The following is a 21,243-nucleotide window of genomic DNA, read 5'->3' as shown; positions in this document are numbered from 1 at the left end:
CCACAGGCGTCACCGGAAAACCGCAGGCGTGTCTAATCCCTCACACTTCCCAGCGGCAGGCGGGACAAAAAAAATTGGCAATCCTCCCCACGACGCACTGCCTTGTCAAGTTGCTTCTTCAAATCTTTCCTTTGCTGCCACTGCTTGAGTAAACAGCCTTTCTTTCGCTCTAGAATCCTCCAGAGCCCAGGGTCTATTTTAGTTTATTTTTTTTTTAAGATTTTATTTATTTATTTGACACAGAGGGAGAGATTACAGGTAGGCAGAGAGAGAGAGAGAAGCAGGCTCCCTGCTGAGCAGAGAGCCTGACGCGGGGCTCAATCTAGGACCCTGAGATCATGACCTGAGCTGAAGGCAGAGTCTTAATCCACTGAGTCACCCAGGCGCCCCGCCCAGGGTCTATTTTAAAGCAATCCTCCAACAGGCACTTCCCAGCTCTAAAAAAATACACTTTATCAAGAGCTAAAGTGTCTTACCATTAAAAAAAAAAAAAAAAAAAAAAATTCCCCTGACCTTCCCTGTGCAATGGGCTCCCTCCGGCTTACTGGTCATGCCCATAAACATGGTTAGATCATGACCAGAGTGTCTTGCCAACTCGCCCACTCTTTGAGCAAGCTTCTTGGGAGCCGTGTGACTGCAGGTGAATGCTGGGAAGTAGACCAAAGGTCATCCCCATGGCACTAGGAATCGGATTTCAGAAACAACCCGGAGGCTGCCAAATATGGGGGAACACATGTTCTGTGCTGGGGCCAGCTTGGGCCGCCCATCTGCCCTGTCCAGGGAAGGCAAAGGCTCAGACCAGTTCTGCTGGGTCATCCCAAACATTTCTTCCCCTCTGAGGAGAAAACAAAAGATTGGAGCAGCTTACCCACACTTGCAGCTGAGGACGCCCCAGTCAGGAGCCTCAGCTAGCAGTCACTTTGTTGGGCTGATGGTGGTCAGGCCCCAAGGGTGGAATTTTCAGGTACCCCAGATGGAACGTTTTCTGACACGAATATGACAGAAAACGAACAAGGTTTGGAGTCCGAGAGAGTTGGGCTGGAAGCCCCACTTGTCCCTCAAAATACAGAGAAAACAAGAGTCATGTTTCAGTGGGATTTGATGCTTCTGCCTCATGTCCAGGAAGGGTTGAATCCAGGTTCTAAGCGGACATGGAAGATTTAAAAGACATGGTTATAAGAGGTTAATTTTAGAGAAAGCTGCAAGAAGAGAAAGCAGGAGTTTTGTATTATCTTTACAACATTTTTGTAAACCTGAAAAATCCCAAATAAAAAGTTTAATTAGAGGAAAAAAAAAAAAAAAGACATGGTCCCCATCCTCCCAGCGAGTGAATAAGAAACCCACATTCGGTGAACATTATCTACCTTCCCTCCCCGGACAGCATCTGGGTCAAAATGGTAAGAGTTACCCTAAAAGAACCCGGAGCCTCCAAGATGCCCGAATTGACGTGTTCTGACATCCGTCAGTGGAGAAAGGAAAACCTTTGAGACTTCAAAAACACTGCCCAATATTGTCTTGTGTGGGTTTAATATTTTAGAAACAGCATAATTTAAAGAAGGCTGGGCCATTCAGAAAACCCACATCAGTGCACCTCTTGGAGCCTGTTTCTAGACAGAGGTCTGTAAAATGGCCCGCCTGCCCCAGTGGCTAACGGGAGCACCTCGTCAAGACCGCAAAGACCTACCCACATGGTAGAGAGTCTCTTCATTCAAAGAGCTGGGTTTGTCAGGATAGCCTACCATGTCCTATAACATTTATTCAACTTGACCTGGAATGCAGGCATAAACCTTGTGTTTTGCCCCTCTTGAATTCCTCCATCACCGTCGTGCCAGCGCAGCATTAGGCTGGACCCAAGAATAAGGTCGCAGGTGCAGTGGTTAAAAACCGAGCTTCAGGGACACCTGGGTGGCTCAGTGGTTAAAGCCTCTGCCTTCAGCTCAGGTCACGACCTCAGGGTCCCAGGATCCAGCCCCGCATCGGGCTCCTGGCTCCCTGCTCGGCCGGGAGCCTGCTTCCCCCACACCCCCGGCCTGCCTCTCTGCCTACTTGTGATCTTTGTCTGCCAAATAAACAATAAAATCTTAAAAAAAAAAACAACAAAAAAAACGAGCTTCACCGCTTATTTAGCTGTAAGGCTTCAGGGTCTATGCCTTTACCATTACCGTATCTGGAAGATGGGATCATAATCACAGGCTTTTCAAGGTTAAATAACAGAATACATGAAGAGCACTTCACACAAGGCTCCACCATAGAACACACTCATAGATGCTAGTTATTATCATTACAAAGAAGAAACTGATTCAAAACTCATTAACTAAGAGCCCCAGGGGCTATGTCCGCTTAGAGCTAAAGCAGTTAATCTGACTCTTCAGAAGATACAACCCGCCCAAACCTAGCAGTTTGCTAATTTTGTTTTTATATATTTTTTTAAGATTTTATTTATTTATTTGACAGAGATCACAAGTAGGCAGAGAGGCAGGCAGAGAGCGATGGGGAAGTAGGCTTCCCGCTGAGCAGAGAGCCAAACGCGGGGCGATCCTGAAACCCTGAGATCATGACCTGAGCCGAAGGCAGAGGCTTAACCCACTGAGCCACCCAGACGCCCCAGTTTGCTAATTTTAATAACCGCTCCAGTGAGAGTTAGCAACAAGCCTTTAGGCAAGGGGCTCCCTGGGAGAGACTGTGGGAGATTCCCAGTGGAGGGGCTCTCCATTGTCATGAACTGGGGTTCACACTAGTTCCTTGTCTCTTCCTTCCAGTTTTCTCTCATTAAGTGCAGTTAAATCATCCCAGATGGCCACCCACAGCCAGTGGAATATTGAAAGACATTTCTTCCAGGGCTAGTTTAATGGTCTCAGAATGTTGGGTTCCTTGGGTCCCTCAGGAAAGAGAGAAACTGCCCCCCCATTTAAACTTGGGGCCCCAAGCACCTGTAGCTTAAAACCACATATGTCCACACTGAGGGGCTGTTTCTCTGTTAATGAAACCCAGTAACCATCACCCAGTGCCTGAGCCCCAGCTAACCTCAGCCTGCAGAGACAGGCGCAGTCACGTTTCTGGGTGGTCCAGACCCAAGGTCAGCTCCCCTAGCACGGGATCTCCCGTCCTCCTGGTCCTCCGTTTCTGGGATGCTGGGGAATTCCACAACCCGGGGCCACAGGGCTGAGGTCGCCTTCAGAAACAAACCTCCAGGCCCAGCTGCCTCTTGGACTTGGAGCCAGGACCAGGGCGACCTGCCTCAGTGCGGCAGGGGCTGCAGTCAGTGTGCACGGGGACCTGCCCTCCACCCTCTGGGTCCCGTTTCTTCTCTGCTCATCCTTCAGCTCTGAGCCCAGACAGAGCTCCCTGGGGCTGACACCCAGGGGCAGGTCAGGCGGCTCTGCACCTGTCATCTTGCTTCAGAACATTGCTCTCAGTTTCTATAGCTGAGAGTCACTTTTTTCTGGGACTTAAAATACAGAAACACCCAGATAATGAAATCGCTTTAAAAGAGGGGTGTTTGTGTGTGTGTTTTAAGTGATTATAGATTTTTAAGTCAGGCCATTACAATAACAGGGTGGGTTATTTTTTCTCCTCCTCATGCTGTCAGAGCCATGAACGGGAATCATGGCAACCCCAAGGGGAATCCAGGAGGCGGTGATGCCGGGGAGTGGAAGGCTGCCCTTCCGCTCTGGAATCCACGTGCGTGGAGCTCCGAGGCCTTCTGGGGGGGGGTCCCCCAAACTGAACACTCGGTAAAGAACAGGAACAACTGTGACCGTCATGTTCACTGTCACAGTCCGGGACAAGGCAGGCAGGGTTCGTATTTCACCTGAAGGCCTTCCACGCGGGTCATGACGCAGGAAAACCCACGCAGTGCCACTGGATGAAGCTACTCCCGCCGCGGTGCCATGTCCACCCTGAAGAGGGACACACACACGAGGACCCTGACCCTCCCAGCGACAGAGCAGGCTCCCCTGGGCTCAGCGCGAGACGCTCTGCTGACCCCTGGCTGGCCTGTGCCTGCCGCCCCAACACGAGCCACGCTCCCCTGCCTGGGTTGGAACCGTGACTGTTTCTTCCTTCCCCACTGACACGTCCTCAGGAACAAGAGCTGCCAGGAAGGAGCCGCCTGGGGTCTGGGTGTGAGTCATGGCCATGCATGTTAGTAACGGGGCTCCCCAAGAGCAATCGTGAGGCCTCCGTGACTCAGTTGCCAGAGGGACGGAGCAGGAGTGACAACGAGGACCCAGGACCCAGCGTGCAACAGCAGGCGTCCCCCAGGGGCTGGTCTGGGGCTGAGAGCCCTTACCCGTGAGGAGGAAACTCCAGTAAGTGGATAGACTCAGTCCAGCCTACTTGTGTAAACTTTCCCCGCCAATGGCTTCTGCTCTCTTCAGAGCACAGGAGGAAAAAAAAACAAGAAGAAGGAAAGAAAATTCCAGGCCATATTCCTAAATTTCAGAGTTTAAATAGGGTTCGTGTGGATCAAAGAAGAAATAACTGACCGGTCGGCAGAATCCAGATCCTGGACAATTGTGATATTATTAAACTTGACTTCTTAAGTCAAGGTTAAAAGGTCAATCACCAATTCAACAATCAGCTGTTGCCAAAAAGTTTCAAAAGCGAAAATCATTAAGATAGTTTGCAGGCCCCCTGCCAAGAGACTAGGAAGAGAGTTCCTCTTATCAGGCCTCCTATCCCTGCTTCTCTCGGTGACTGCATGAAGGTCCGTTCTCCCTAGGCACCTGCCATCTCCCAACTCCCGTACAGCTCAATATACCCCTGCCTCAGCGGACCCCCCACCCTCAGCCGCACGTGCACCCCAATCAGCCATCAGAAGAGAGCTGCCTCCCCTCCTCCTTCCTCACAATTCCCAGGTGGATCTCCTTCTGTCTTCTCTCCACCATCCACAATGGCAAGGGACCACTCCTGAAGCCCAGATCTGCTCCAATCCCTCTTAACAGTCAAGGTCAGCCTTCCTCCTGTCCACCCATCGATCACTGGTCCTCCATCGACCTCTGCCTCTCTCCCTCATTCCCACCAGCAGGCAGACACGGAGGATCTTCGATCTTTAAACCCTCAGGCAACTCCCTCTACTAGCTACTGTCCCAGTATTCGCTCCCTTTCCTATCCTGGAAAAGCTTACTGCATCCTCTGCACCCGTCTCTCTGCTTCCTTATCTCCAGTTCCCTCTTCCGGCCTCCCCCAGCCAACCTGCATCCCTGTCATTCCACTGGAAATGCTTATCAAGGGTTGGAGGGCAATATGAGCTTTCCCTGCACCGATGGCCGTCACGTTGCCAGGTCAGTGGGCAGGTGTCTGCTCCCTGATTTCTCAGGAACCTCTGATGCCTCTGCCCTCTCTTGACCCTCTCCTCCATAGACCTCCCAGGTCCCTCATTTTCCTATGTCTTCTGCTACGACTCCTTCACAAACCGCCCCCCAGCCTGAGGCTCACACCGAAATATTAAAGGACATCTCGGGGATTAGTTCCGAGTCCCTTCTCCCGTCCTCACTAGCTCCCCAGGTGTTCTCGACCTGCTGCAAACACCCATGCTCGCGACTCCACACGCGTCCCGTGTTCCACCTCTCGTGCAGCCAAATGCCTGTTTCATTGGAGTGTCCTAAAGGCATCAGCTGGGATGGCCAGACCAGAACACTGGATCCCCCCTTCTCCCTACACCTGCCCCTCCTCCAATTCTCCTGATCTCAGGAATAGATGTTTCTATCTGCTCAGCAGCTCAGACTGAACACCTAGGGCTCAACCTTGATTCTGCTCTTTTTCCCACTCCCAAATTCCATCACCATCGAGCCCACCCTCTCTGCCTTCAAAATATATCCCCCATCCAGGGACCCCCTTCCTTGCCACCTCATTCCAAGCCATCACCATCCATGTCTCTGACTTCTAAATGACCTCCTAACTAGGGCCCCTCCTCCATTTCCGCCCTCTGCCCCCTAGAGACCATTCTCTGCATAACAACCGCAAAGCTCTTCTTAAAATCTCAAACCAGGGGGCGCCTGGGTGGCTCAGTGGTTACGCCGCTGCCTTCGGCTCAGGTCATGATCTCAGGGTCCTGGGATCCAGCCCCGCATCGGGCTCTCTGCTCAGCAGGGAGCCTGCTTCCTTCCCCTCTCTCTGCCTGCCTCTCTGCCTACTTGTGATCTCTCTCTGTCAAATAAATTAAAAAAAAAAAAAAAACAAAACTTAAAAAAATCTCAAACTAGGGCACCTGGGTGGCTCAGGTGGTTAAGCATCTGACTCTTGGTTTCAGCTTGGGTCATAATCTGGGGTTTGTGAGATCGAGTCCCTTGTCAGGCTCTAGAGTCTGCTTGGGATTCTCTCTCTCCTTCTCTTTCTGGCAACACCCTTCCCCCCAGTTGCATGCATGCTCCTCTCTAAAAAATACTGCTAATAAAATAAAATAGAAAGTAAAAAATTGAAATCTCAAGTCAGTTCATGTCACTCCTCTGCTGAAAACCCACCGGTGGCTTCGCATCCCAGTTGGAAAGCGGATAATGACCTACAAGATTCACCCCACCCACGCCCCTCATCTCACTCTTGACATAGTCTCTCACCCACTCTCCTCTAGCCACACTGACTTTCTTTGCCAATCGCAAAATACAACAAGCTCATCCCTCCCAGACATGTCACACAGGCTATTCCCTTTTCCAGAATGTTCCTTTTCCCAGAACTTTACATGGCTGTCTCCTTCTGGGCACATCAGGTCTGCAAAGAGGTCTCCTCTGATTAAAAATAGGCTCTAACCCCAAGGACACCACTTCACAGCCACTAGGATGGCTATTATAAAACCAACAAAACAAAACAAAAGCAAGAGTTGGCAAGGATGTGGAAAAATCAGAACCCTTGTGCATTGTTGACAGGAATGTAAAATGGTGCTGCCGTTGTGGAAAAGACTGGTGGTTTTCTGAAAATGAAACATAGAATTCACTTATGACCCAGCAAATTCCACTTTTGGATATCGACTGCAAAGAAGTGGAGTCACACATATTTGCACAGCCACGTTCCTAGCAGCATGATCCGCGCTAGCTGAATGGTGGCAGCCCCCAACGTGTCCATCAGCAGAGGAACGGATGAAGGAAACGTGGGCTCTAGATCATGGAGTACTATTCAGCCCTAAAGAGGAAGGAAATCCCCACACAGGGCGCAACGAGGATGAACCTTGGAGGCATTGTGATAAGTGAAACAGACCAGTCACAAAAGTGACTCCACTTGGGTGAGATACCAAGTGGCGTCAGATTTATAGGGACAGAAAGTAGCCTGGTGGCTGCCGGGGGCTGGGAGTGAAGAGGGGAAGGTGGCGATATCGGCTAATACGTACGGAATTTCAATTTGAAAACATGCAAACTTTCCAGAGACAGACAGCGGGGATCCTGTGCAACATGAAGGAGCTTCACACCGCTGACCCACCCGCTGGACACGGAAAAATGGTTGCAATGGTACATTTCACAGTAGGTATATTTCACCCCAATAGAAAAGTTTCTACAGAATCTTTTGTTTCAGGAACTCACTATCGATACCGACATCTGGCGAACTCAGTGTATGCTCAGTAGCGAGCCTCTGGTGGTGCTGATATGGGAAACAAAGGCAGAATTGACAAGTCCTTGAAACAGGCAAGAGGGACATTCCTCTAGTGACCCAACTGCCTCCAAGTTGACACTTCGCTCAGGGCAAAAGGCAATCCTAGCCCGACGCCCCCCCTCACCCCCAAACCCAGGATCCTGTAAGCCAACTTTAACACATAACAATTCTTTTGGAAACTTCCTTTATCTCTAAACCCCCCAAGATTCGTGCTGGCAAGCATCCCCCAAGCATATGACCCACTGATATACACCTGAAGGGTCTCATGACTTGGGTTTTATTAAACAGTAATCAATGACATTTTCCCAATAATAGCTAGCCCCTCAAGGTCCTGGAAACCTTGCTTCCAAAATTCCTAAGGGACTTAGGCTATCCTCCCAACCTGAAAGTATATAACAGGCCACTCCTCATGACCCCAACGCAGCTCTTTTGGCTCATGGGTCCTCTGCCCTTGCTTTAATAAAATCATCTTTTTGCACCAAAGACATCTCAAGCATTCTTTCTTGGCCGTTAGCTTCAAACCCTAACATCTTCCCTCCATCAGCAGGCGCCAGCGCCCGTCAGGAGACCACCTGGAGGACACGCCCCCTTCCTATTGGAAAGGCCCAGATCCTGTATTTTCCTGCAAAACCTGCTACTCAGGCCCGGTCTGCAGTGTTGAAGGCATTAGCCCACAGCAGCTGCGTTTGCCTGGCAAAGTAACAAAAATGACTGTTCCTCTTTGTCCTGAATCTCTATCTTCAGCTGCTGGAGCACAGAAGTCAGTTAGCAACGGTCACTAGTGGGATATACAGAGAAACAGGGGCACCCATCAGATCTACCAGGCAGCCACCCTTGGGGATGGAGCATCTCTTTCCTTTTATTTTTTTAAAGATTGTATTTATTTATTTATTTGAGAGAGAGAGAGAGAGCATTTGAGCAAGCAGTAGGGGGGAAGGGAGAGAAAGAATCTCATGCAGACTCCGCAGGGCTCAATCTCACGACCCTGAGATCATGACCTGAGCCAAATTCAAGAGTCGGAAGCTTCACCGGCTGAGCCCCCAGGCTCTTTTCTTCAAGCCAGGAGCACACCACCCAGGGCCTCACGCCCCTCCGAAGTGGGACAGGATTTCAGAGCGAGTGGCATTTTACTGTTGCACCTTGACCACACCCACAATTTTACGGTCCCACCTTGACCACACCCACAAGCACAGGCCAACCCCGCCTGATATTCTCTCCAGGAAGAATATCCTTGAAATGGTTGCGAAGCTCTTAATTTGCCCTTCTCCCCAGGGGATGGCAAACACTTCAGCCAATCCAAAAACTCTGGGACTCAGCCAGGGGCCTGACCACACGGACAGCTGATTCGGAATGCGAGCTTTTCTCACGACACATCAGTTCTGCCCACCAGAGGGGAAGACAGGCCCACGAGTCACTGTCCCATACAAAGCTTCACGCCAGGGCAAGGGAGAGCAAAGCCCAGGAGCGTGGAAGGTTAGTGCGGGCTCCCAGAGTCTGCACGACATCGAGAACGTGAGCTTTGTTGAGCTTTTCCTAGATTAGTAGCTGGGCCAGCTCTGAGGCAGGCCCACCAAAAGGTTATATTACAAATTCTAAACATCGAATGCAGATTCTGCTGTGTTTTACAAGTCCGTGGAGGTAGGTGAAAGGAGGCTATGGGAGAAGGTGGAGAAAACCTAAGAATTTAAAGGAACACACCACACACAAGGTGTGCAAACACGTAGGTGTTAGGAAGGGGCCGAGAAGCAGACACGCACAGCACACGCCCCGGTACCTGCACAGGCTCAGGCTTTGGAGGCCACAGGACGACATCGGGCAAGCTGGAGTTTTCTTGCTGTAAGCAAAGGAGTCTCGCCGTTAGGAGGGGCCACAGCGAGCAGAAAACCCGTGCGGCCCCAGAGGGACAGTTGGCTGGTTTCTATTCCTGCTGGCTGCACTCCCCCCCTGCCCACGGCTACCAAGGGACATTAGTCACCAGAGGGAAAGGCACATGCAGCCCGAGGGTGTGGGAAGAGGGCAAGGGTGGGCCCTGGGCAGGCCTGTCCTCACCCTTTGCCCTGATGACGTGGCTGGTCCTTGGTGCCCAGTCTTCCATCTCTGGACAGACGGGTCCTCCAGACCCTTGTCTTTCCTTGTTTGAGTTCACTTGTGAGCAGAATGCTGGGACCTCCAAGTGTGTCTCCACAGAGGAAGAGCTCCGGGCGAGGCCTGGGGGCATGGATGCGGTGGGGGGAAGGGAGCCCGGAGGCAGAGAAACTGGTTTGGGGCAGCCTGCCCTGATCCAGGTGTGGGGTAATAGGGTGTACGTGGAGGTGGGGAGGGGAAAAAAAACTACATCTTGGGTATGTGCTACATGTCCATGTTTTGAGAAAGTGCTCTGACAGCATGGGGCCGTCACCTCCCTGGGGCCACCTTTCCCCTGAATGACTCAGGCTGGCCAATCAGAGTGTCCACATCCGGTGGTGCAGCGACCGATCCCAGACGGGCCATGTGACACCACCAGGGCCAGACCTCAGGGCATGCTGATCGCCAGGCTGGACCATTAATGGGAGGAGGTCTAGATGCCTGGAACAGTCAGTGGGGTTCTTAAATTTTGTTTTGTTTTGTTTCTTCCAGGCTGAGGGCCTCTCCCTGAGCACCCAGGCATCACGGAGGAGAGCAGAGCAAAAGCCAGAGAAGACAGAGCTCCAGCGTCCTCTCCTGAACCTCTGCACTCAGGGACTGCTGAGCAGAGACCCTCTCTTGGGACTTCCTAATTCTATAAGCCAAATAAGCCTTCTCTGCTTATGGTCATTGGAGATAGGCTTCTGGGTCTCAAAAAAAAAAAAGTCCAATTATCCTAATTACACAGAAATTTGGAAGACTAAATGGCCAGGCCATTCATTTATTAATTACAAATCATAGAGCGACTTATTAAATGGGGAGAATGGGAGTGAGTGGAGTCACAGGTGACCCCCGGATTCCTGTCTTGGATGGTAGGGTAGATGACCATGGTTTTGGGGAGTGGGGGACACAGGAGGAGAAAAGGATGGGGAAGAGGAGCTTAATTCAGGTTTGAGGAATGTGGGGTGACAGTGGATGTTTGGGGGACAGTGGAAAGATGAGTCTGGAACACCAGCCCCACGGGGGAGCCCCATCCTGTAGCCACATGTACTTGCGCTTCATCCCCCCTTATTCCTCTGTGGAAGGCAAACCTTGACCTGACCCTCGAGTCCTAGAGGTAACGCCATCCTGCCCCACTAGGCCATGTGTGAATGAGGCTGCAGTTGTGAAAATTCGCAATGGCAGGAAGACAGCTCCTGCCTGCTCGGGGAGGAACCTGGGGAGGGAGGACAGGGTTGGGGTCTAGCAGGAAACGAGGAATAAAGATCTGAAATACTGAACTCTATTCATTGCTTGCAAGGATATAGTGAGATTTGAACCCCCTTGTACCCTAATGAGAAAAGTATAAATTTGCATCACCTTTCTGGAAAGTATTTTGTACGTAGATATAGAGAGATCTAGACCTAGTTCCATAACAAGAGTTTTGGAAGCACCCTTTACTTGACCTCGCCATTCCATCTCTCGGAGTCTCTCCTGAGTAAACCAGCCTCCAGTTCTGGACAGTGCCATTTAGTAAACGTGAAGAAAACATGTGAACCACTTTAATTTGCCTGTATTCAGGTAGAAATTCATCTCGGATTCAAGAAGTTCAGCCACTGCCCCAAGGAGGTCTCTTCAAGCAGGTAAGACAAACGGTCCTCGGTTCTACATTTTCTCAGCCTTGGCACCTTTGACATTTTGAGAAGAATAATTCTGTTGTGGGGCTGTCCCTGTCCTCGAGGACATCCGGCAACTTCCCTGACCCCTACTAGTTACCAGCAGCACTTCCACTCTGCAGCTGTGGCACCAACCCTGCCTGCAGACACGGACAAATGTCCTGGGGTGAGGCAAACACGCCCGCAGTGAGACCCAGTGCTCTGTCGTATTTGTAGCCAGGAGTGGAGCTTGCTGGTGGTTGGGGGCCCACAGATCTGCAAGTGTTTAGAGAGGTACTGATTCTGAGCCACTTGGTTTGTTAATCAGCAGGACTAAAGGCCAGAGTCTAGTGCCTGTACTGTGCCTGCCCATGGAAGGCACTGAACCAACGGCCATGGTCTTCCTCACTCTAAAACACAAGACAGACCGTTCCTTTAAGTTAGAGGTTACAAAGAGGTAGGGCCTGAGCCAACCCCAGCCAGCAGGAGCATCTTTTTGGCTCACAGGGTGTTTAAAAATAATTTAAATTAGTTGTCAACATTTTGAAAATTGTAAAATTTCTTTATAAAACCTCTTCTAATAAAATAGGAGAAAGCACTCCCTAACTCGTTTTATGAGATTAGGGTTTTTTTTAAGATTTTATTTATTTTTTTTTTTAAAGAAAATACTTTATTATATCATGAAAAAAAAAGCATCAATCAACTAGATTCATACTTGTGTGGAAAAAAATTGAAAATTTATTAATTAGACAGTATGTGGGCATCCTGTTCTGCATGGGAATGAGAAGATGCTATAGGTTCTCTAAGTATTGCACAGTCTGGATGATTTAATTTATTTTTTTGACAGAGACAGAGATCACAAGTAGGCAGAGAGGCAGGCAGAGAGAGGGGGAAGCAGGCTCCCTGCTGAGCAGAGAGCCCGATGCAGGGCTTGATCCCAGGACCCTGGGATCATGACCTGAGCCGAAGGCAGAGGCTTTAACCCACTGAGCCACCCAGGCGCCCCATGAGATTAGTTTTAACAGGATACCAAAACCAGAGAACGAAAGGAAAGCCACCAAGCAATGTTTATCGTGAATTTGGATACAAAAATCCTCAATAAAATGTTATCAAATCAAGCCTAACAGTCTTTATAATAATTATACACCATGACCAAATAGGACTAATTCTAGGTATGCAAGACGGGTTCAACATTCGGAAATCAATCAGTGTTATCTAACCTATCAATAGCCCAAAGAAGAAAGAAAGATCATATGGCTACATCGACTGACACAGAATTATAAAAAAAAAATTTGAAAAAATCCAATGCCCATTCATGATAAAAATCCTTAGCAAACTAGGAATGGGAGGGGATCTTCCCTAACTTGACAAAGAGAATTTATGGGGGGGCCTAGTTGGCTTAGCCAGTACAGCGTGCATCTCTGGACCTCAGTGTCATGAGTTCAAGCCCCACATTGGGCCTAGAGCTAAAGGAAGGAGGGAGGGAAGGAAAGAAGGAAGACAGGCAGGCAGACAGGCAGGCGGGCAGAAGGAGGAAGAAAGAAGAAAGAAAGTTAATATAAAGAAAGAGAGAGAATTTACCAAAACCTGCAGTTAATATCTTACTTAACAGTGAAAGACGGAATGCTTTTCCCCCACAACTGGGAACCAGGTAAGGATGTCCACTCTGACCATTTCTAATTAACATAATATTGGAATTCCTAAACCACAATAGTAAGGCAGGAAAAAGAATTGAAAAGAAGAAATGCAACTCTCTCTAGTTGTAAATACCATGATTGTCTACATACAAAATCCCAATTCATCTATAAAAAAGCCTTTTGGAACAAATACGTGAGTTCAGCAAAATCAAGGTAACAGGATATAAAATCAACACAAAAAAATCAATACACTAACAATGAACACGTGGAAACCAAAATTAAAAACACAGTACTATTTATAATTACTGCAAAGAAAATGAAATACTTAGGTATGCACTTAAAACATATCCAGTATCTATATGCTAAAACTTGTAAAACAATGATGAAAGAAATAAAAATAAAAGCACTGTGTGTTCACAGACTAGAAGACTCATCATAGTCCAGAAGTCAATTTCCTCAGTGTATCTCTAGGTTTAATGTAATCCCTGTCAAAATCCCATCACGGAATTTTTTAGACATAGACAAACTTATTCTAAAATTTGTATGGAAAGTTTTAGGTCCTAGAAGAGCTAAAACAATTTTGAAAAGTAGTCGAGAGGAAAAGCACTTTATTATGTATGCAGCATCAGTAATCATGACCAAGTGGTGTTAGCAGAAAAGTAGACAGAGATCAATGGAATAGAAAAGAGAACTCAGGGACACCTGGATGGCTCAGTTGGTTAAGCGGCTGCCTTCGGCTCAGGTCATGATCCCAGCGTCCTGGGATCGAGTCCCACATCGGGCTCCGTGCTCGGCGGGGAGCCTGCTTCTCTCTCTGTCTCTGCCTGCCACTCTGTCTGCCTGTGCTCGCTCTCTCTCTGATAAATAAAAAAAATCTTAAAAAAAAAAAAAAGAAAAGAGAACTCAGAAACAGACCCACACAAATACAACCAACTGATTCTTGGCAAAGATGCAAAAGCAGCTTAACAGAGAAAGAAGAGTGTTTTCAGCACATGGTAGTGGAGAGATGGCCACTCACAGGCAAAAGAAAACGGAACAAAAACATAGAAAATGGGGGCGCCTGGGTGGCTCAGTGGGTTAAGCCGCTGCCTTCAGCTCAGGTCATGATCTCAGGGTCCTGGGATCGAGTCCCGCATCTGGCTCTCTGCTCAGCGGAGAGCCTGCTTCCCTTCCTCTCTCTCTGCCTGCCTCTCTTGTGATTTCTCTCTGTCAAATAAATAAATAAAATCTTAAAAAAAAAAAAAACATAGAAAATGAACTTCAACCTAAATTCACACAAACATGAGTGCAAAATGGATCATGGGCTTAAATATAAAATGTCAAATTATACAGTTTTTGAAAAAGATAACATAGGAGAAAATCTTCAGGACATAGGGGTAGAAAAAGAATTCTTAGATTTGACACCAAAAGCATCAGACTCGGCAAAAAAAGGAAAAGGAAAGACTGATCAATTGCACCTCATAAAAACTTTTGTTCTGCAAAGACTCTGTTTAGGTGATGAGAAGGCAAGTTACCAATGGGAGAAAATATTTGCAAACCACAATCTGACAAAGGATTAGTATCTAGACTATATAAAGACTCTTAACAGTTTTCTTAAAAAAAAAAAAATAGAAAATGCATAAAAGACATGAACACATTTTTCACCGAAGAGAACACACAGAAAGGCAACAAGCTCACGAAAGATCAGCCACACCAGTTATCAGGGAAATGCAAATGAAACCCAGAGCGACACATCACAACACACGTATCAGCATGGCGTCCCCAAACAGGGACAACACCAACCATGGCCAGGATGTGGCAAAATGGGAATCACTCATCCATGGCTCATTGTTGGTGGGAATGAGAAACGGTACAGAGATTCTACCTGACAGTCTGGCGGTTCCTTATACAACACGCAACTAACAACGACCCAGCAACTGTGCATTTGGGCATTTGCGTCGAAGGAACGAAACATGTTCACACGCACACAAAAACCCGTATACAAATGTTCACAAGAGCTTTGTTGGTATTCGTCCCAAGCTGGGAACAACCCAGATGTTTCTAGACCATGGAGCATGACTCAGCAAGTAAAAGGAGTGAACTACTGAAACATGTAACAACCTCGATGAATCTCCAGGAAATTAAGCCGAGTGAAAAAAGCCAGTTCCAAAAGGTCCCATACTGTGTGACTCCATTTACAGAACATTCTCAGGAAGCCACAATTACAGACATAGAGGACAAACGAGGAGGCGCCAGGGGTTGGGAGTGGGGAACAGGAGGTGGTGGGCGTGGCCCTAAGGAAATGGAAAGGGATCCTTCAGGTGATGGAAATAGCTCTGTATCTTAACTGTCTCAGCGTGGATATGAGTGTGTACTGTGGTTCGAAAGATGTTACCCTCGGGGGAAACTAGGTAAAGGGATCAGGGACCTCTCTGTCTTGGTCTTGCAACAGCCTGCCCATCTACCATTATCTCAACATAAACAAATTTAACTATACGATTTCATAGAAAAATGCGGCCTTTCGACCTCTCTTGAAGAGACAGGAAGGTCTTACAACACTGGGCCCGCACTCCTCGGTGGCAGCCATCAGTCGGAGCCGACGGTGAGGCCTCCATCAGACAATAGGACAGGATCCCTCCTGCTTGCCTCCTGTTTGCCACAGTCCTTCTTTCTCCCTATTGTCTCACACCCTGCCATTGACCACAATTACTTTTCTGGCATGGGAATTTGCCACATTTTGTCTTGATGATTCCTGTGTTCCTCCTTGAGAAACGAATATCATAGGGAAGAAGCAGCAGAGGGAAAGCAGATTGCTTTATGCTGGCTTTCAGATCCACTTATCTCTTTCAGAAAACTCAAGACCCTTAATCCGAAATTTCCACTGTGTGTGAGATAAACAGGAAAGCGTCCCCCTGATTTTGTTCACCAGGGCATTGAATTAAGTCTCTCCAACTGAAAATGCAGAATTGCTATAAAATTTGAATATATTTTAACAATCCCAGCTGTACATCAAGCAGTTAAGGCTCATCCCTCAGTCGTGAAAACCTTCCCTAACATGGAAATGATAGTTCACGTTTAATCTGCTCAACACTGACAGATTTGAGGATCTCTCTTTAAGGGCCATAACTTTATTTTAGGGAGAAGTGTGGATAAGTTTTTATTTCAACCTCCTCCAATGTATCCACAGAAGTAAATGGATTGGGGGGGGGGACACAATCTGGGGAAAATATGCCAAATTCTTACTATGTCAATTTTAAAAGCACAGAATAAACAGTTAAACTAGTTTTTTTTGGGGGGGGGGGGCGCCTGGGTGGCTCAGTGGGTTAAGCCTCTGCCTTCAGCTTAGGTCATGGTCTCAGGGTCCTGGGATTGAGTCCCGCATCAGGCTCTCTGCTCAGCAGGGAGCCTGCTTCCCCCTCTTTCTCTCTGCCTGCCTCTCTGCCTACTTGTGATCTCTGTCCATCAAATAAATAAATAAAATCTTTAAAAAAAAATAAATGAGTTCTTTTTAATATGGTTTATAAAATCAGGGCTAGCCTTGATACAAGAATTCTGAAAATGCAACTGGTAAATATTTCTGGAAATACATATGTGCCCATATGTATCTATGCATAATCTGTGTTTTAGCTTGCTCCTTCCTGGGTGGAGAGGAGATGCTGAAAAAAAAAATCTAATCAAGGTCAGTCAAGGGACCCTCGTAGGTTGGGGTGGGGGGAAGACCCTGACACCCACCTGGCTTCCCGAGGTGCTGGTCTCGTTGCCCATGGCGATTCAGGGTGCCAGCGTCCCTCAGGATTTTACCAGAAGACACTAGAAGAAATAAAAAGGTATACACATCTGTAAAATTGAAGGAGATCTGAGGCTTTTTCTGCGGCATGTCTCCCCAAACTCAAAAGCCAGACGATGGGAAAAACGGATCTCTGCAGTCCCATCATGGAAAAATCGCCCTTGAACGGTTTTCTTCTGCGATATGCCTCCCAGACTTCTTTCCCAGGACGGGCTGCTGTGTTGACTCCCCAGCCCGGGGTTGGCAGCCACTTCTGAAAAACGGGTTTGTTCTTGAGTCCGTATGAAGCCAATGCACACACATAGGTGTATCCGGTAATGGAGTGACAGAAGGGACACAGGTGCCAAAGAGAGCTCCAGCGGTGGCGCTCTCGGGGTGCTCTCTGTTCCCAGTGGTGTTTGTTCTGGAAATGCCGAGTGTGGCACTTCCCCCGACCAGTGACCACAGAGCCTAGTGTCCCACTAGGACACGTGCCTCCCATCAAGAGGCACGAAACCCACTTCCCTTCAGTAACATACGGTTTTTATATTTTTTACTCTAAGCACTTGTTTCATCAAATCAATTTCGCTTCTGCACATATTTCTACGAAGGCGGAACGGTTTTCTTGGGGAGGAAAATGGATCGCCAGGGCCAGACAAGGAATCAATCATCAGGTAAAGCGGCGGGCGGCCAGGACCACTAGACCCCATTCCATCGGGCTCATTTAGCGACACCCATGACTGATCACCGTGTCGTGAGGAGGCGTCCACACCGCTCACAGAGTTCCACGAGTCCCCCAGCAGGACGGGGACTCTGACCCGCGCTTTTGCGGCACCAGAGAAACCAAGTTACAGAAAACTTGTAAAATTATCGACTTTTAGAGCTGGAGCCTTAGAGATGACCAGTCTGATCCGGGGGGGAGCTGAAACCGGAGAAGGGTAGAGGGCTTGCCATAGACCCAGTGTGGGGAAGGCAAAGCTGGAAAACGGACTCCGCCTCCTGCCTTCTGAACCAAGGTTTCTTCCACCACAGTATTCGCCCAGAAAACTGCCCTGACTGACACACTCCTAATAAAATGTGTCCGTTGATTGCTTCTGCATTCAGCCAGCACGGACTGCGTACTGAACGGCCACTGGAAAAGAAAATGTGAGTATTTTCAGGAGCACCCAAATGCCCCCAAACTGAGAAAATCGGAAGTGACATCGCTGTAGTGAACGACTGATTCTCTCGCTCCAAACCTTTGGGTCAAAAGGATACAACTCCTTAAACTTTTGCCATTACTGTTCATAAGATGGACAAAAAAGTCATAGGCTCGCAAACAGAACATAAAAATCTTCATGTACTTAAAATGGATCCCTTCAGGGGATCCTTCAGGGTTTTTTTCTGAGGTTTATTTGGAAAATGATGCCTCATTAGCAAATAATGATGAGTGTTCATCATCACGCCCATATCAAGGATTGCCGTTCCCCCTTGCCCACCAGTTTAACCTACACACAGCTGGGATTTCATACAGTTCGATGTAATATTGTATTTATTTGTTTATTTACTTATCAGAGAGAGAGAGCACAAGCAGGAGGAGTGGCAGACAGAGACTCCCAGCTGAGCAAGGACCCGCCCCCCACACCGCCTCACAGGGCTCAACCTGGGAGGATGACCCGAGCGGAAGGCAGCCGCTTAACCCACTGAACCACCCAGTTTGATGTAATATTAATTTTTGCAACTCATTCACCAGGTTAAATTCAATAATTACATTCAAAATCAGAGCACTTGGGGTGCCTAGGTGGCTTCGTTGTTAAGTGACTGCATTTGGCTCAGGTCATGATCCCAGGGTCCTGGGATCCAGCCCGGCATGGTGTTCCCAGCTGGGCAGGAGGCCTGCTTCTCCCTCTCCCACTCCCCCTGCTTGTATTCCCTCTCTCGCTCTCTCTCTGTCAATTAAATAAATAAAAATCTTTATAAAAAAATCAGAGCATCGGAACTAGTTTTTGATACAGGTAATAGACTAACACAATGCCAAAACTGTTTCTGGCTCAGGGAGCCCGGGTGACCCAGTCGGTTGAGCCTCGGACTCTTGATTTCGGCTGCGGTCATGACCTCCGGGGTGGGGAGATGGAGCCCCGTGTTGGGCTCTGTGGTCAGCAGAGAGTCTGCTTGAAAGTCTCTCTTTCCCTCTCCCTCTGCCTCTCCCGCTTGGGCTCGCACTCTCTCTCTAAAATAAATACATCTTAAACAAATAAATAAAGAAACCTACTTCTGGCTCAGTGTAAATTTCAAAACCACGGCGAGAAGACGTGGCCGTTTGGGGAACCCTCCTCCCGAGCTACAGCACCGCCAGCCCCTCGGGCTCCCCGGAGACCAGGAAGGGTACAGCTCTGCAGTCTACTTACGTTTGGGAGCGTCTGGGGCTTTGGAGGCTGCCGGCCCTCGGGACGTCTGCTTTCCAGCCACTGAACTTTCCCATTCAGGGGCAGGTGAGGCCTCCGCGGAGGCGCTGACCCACGTCATCCAGTTGGGCAAACAAGCTGTCTCCGCCCTTGACACTGACACAAACCAGCTGCGCCTCCTACCTGGGCTGCGGGCCGTGCGCAGCCGCTGGGATCACCCCGTCATGGAATCAGCATTTCTGAGCCCCGGGTGGCGCAGGCCCTTCCCGCAGAGGATTTTCCCCTTTATTACAGGAGCAGGGCTCCTTTCAGAGAGGGCTTATCCAGACTAAACCTGGCCTCGTGACCTGACTGCACCAAAGCGCTCAGCCTGGTCCTGCCCTACAAGCTGGGTGCTCCCTCCCCGGGTCGTTCGCTCGCCCCTTTCGGCCGCAGAGCAGGGACAAACCTTCCATCGGGAAAAGGAGTAAAATGCACCAGGGGCTTCCTAGTGGCACTTGGGAAAATCCCCCCTAAATACAGGGGCAAAACAGAAAACTTGTGCAACTACGAGGACGCCGGCGGTCCGGCCCCTCCGGATGGTGTGCTGTGCGGAGAATGTACTCACCGAGGCGTGGCTTCAGTTTCAATAAATGAAGTCATAAAAAGCTACAGGCTTGGCGGGGCGGCGGAGGCCTCGGGGCCCTTGGGTGGGACCCACGGGCAGCCACTGGGAGCCCTTGGAGCCCGGCAGTCTCCCCCCTCCCAGGATTCCTCCCGTTTCCACGGGTCAGCCACTCTCCTGCATGAATGCAGCCGGTTTCAGTTTTGTTTTTTGGAGGGCAGAGTCCCTCTCTCTGCAGAAGCCCGGATCCCTGCCACAGGGTGTGACCTCTCCAGGGAATCAAGTTGGCTTTGCACCCGAGACTCCTGGAGAACATGCTCGGAGGAGTGCGGGAGCTTCTTGGAGGAGCGTGTTGGATGTGGGGGTGGGGAGATCTTGGGGCCCCCACTTGCGGTTCCGACAGAGCAGAAGTGTGTAGGATTCAACAAATGGATGGGTAATCGAATTGGGGCACATCCATCCCTGGGAATATTAATCAGCCATAAAAAGGAGTGAAGTTCTGATTCATGTAATCAACTCAGATGAGCCTCAAAGACTTACTGAGTGAAAAAAGTCAGACACAAAAGGTCACATGTTGTGTGATTTCATGGATAGGAAATGTCCAGAAGAGGCAAATCCAGAGGGACAGAAACCAGGCTGATGGTTTGCAAGGGCTGGCCGCAGGACGAGTAACTTCTTGATGGATTCAGGGTTTCATTTCAGTGTGATGAAAATATTTCTGGAACTGGATAGAAGTAGTGATTTGCCCAGCATTGCGAACGTGGTAAATACAACCGCACTGTTCGCTTTAAAATGGTTAATTTTGTGTGACATGAATTTCGCCTCGTGTTTTAAAGGTGTGTGTGTTTCACATCTTGGGGTTCTGCATCCACTCTTGTTTGAAAAGGAGTTCCACAGGAGGAACATCTGAAAACTGTTACTTTTATGTTTATTCACACCAGGTTTCTATACAATTAAGGACTGGTGGGATGAGAAACAAGAATGTTTGCTTTCCCCTTTCCCCACCCCACCCAAATCACAGGAGAATTCTTCTACGGAAGAATTCTTCTAAGTGAAATATGTTGGATGAGCTAATTGGAAATGAAGAGAGGTCATTCAGGGGGCAACAGGGGGCAAATGTAGAGAATTAGAAGGGGAGGGTTGGTGGCAGACTCCTGAGGGGAGAGGACAGGAGGGAGAGAGGATGGCCAACCAAGATGGTGGAGTCACATGAGGACGTTGAATGTGGGGAATGTTCAGTATTCAGTTTCAGCTGCGTACTTTTGGCAGAGTGAATTCCTGCTATGAACCACCCCCTCTGGTACCATTGGTCCCTGGACCGCCACTGTCCTGACTGCTGGATACCGGGCATCTTCACTGACACCCATCCCACCACTGCTGCCCTTGGCCACCTCTGGGCACCAGAGGTGGTCACAGCCAGTGGGGAAGGGAACAAATAAATAGACCAACTTTTCAGCTTCCATCCCAGAAGCGGGTGCTCCATCTCTTATAATAGATGGCCAGGGCAATGGGGACGTGTTCAGATGGCAGGCACTATGGAATCCCGAGTGTCCAC

At 48.8% G+C, this 21,243-nt stretch overlaps 1 protein-coding gene across 9 annotated transcripts in view; it reads right to left on the bottom strand.

Moving 5' to 3' along the window:
* The window catches only part of TACC2 (transforming acidic coiled-coil containing protein 2), a 186,343-nt gene extending 166,572 nt beyond the window's left edge, over positions 1-19,771 (bottom strand). For 2 of the 9 annotated variants that reach the window (XM_046027936.1, XM_046027940.1), the window contains exons 1-3: positions 16,667-16,734; positions 11,044-11,351; positions 9,356-9,415 (exon numbers count right to left, since the gene is read on the bottom strand). In XM_046027936.1, the coding sequence (XP_045883892.1) occupies positions 9,356-9,415; positions 11,044-11,193 (210 nt within the window). In that variant the 5' untranslated portion in view covers positions 11,194-11,351; positions 16,667-16,734. Of the gene's footprint in view, positions 1-9,355; positions 9,416-11,043; positions 11,352-16,666; positions 16,745-19,087; positions 19,159-19,691 lie in introns of those variants that run through there. The other 7 variants (XM_046027938.1, XM_046027939.1, XM_046027941.1 and 4 more) reach the window with 7 other exon arrangements.
* Positions 19,772-21,243: the final 1,472 nt, after the last annotated feature.

The sequence above is a fragment of the Meles meles genome, chromosome 13, assembly GCF_922984935.1.
Source record: "Meles meles chromosome 13, mMelMel3.1 paternal haplotype, whole genome shotgun sequence".
Classification (NCBI taxonomy): domain Eukaryota; kingdom Metazoa; phylum Chordata; class Mammalia; order Carnivora; family Mustelidae; genus Meles; species Meles meles.
Note: the sequence above shows the minus strand (reverse complement) of the source record. Positions and strands in the feature narration are given on the sequence as shown.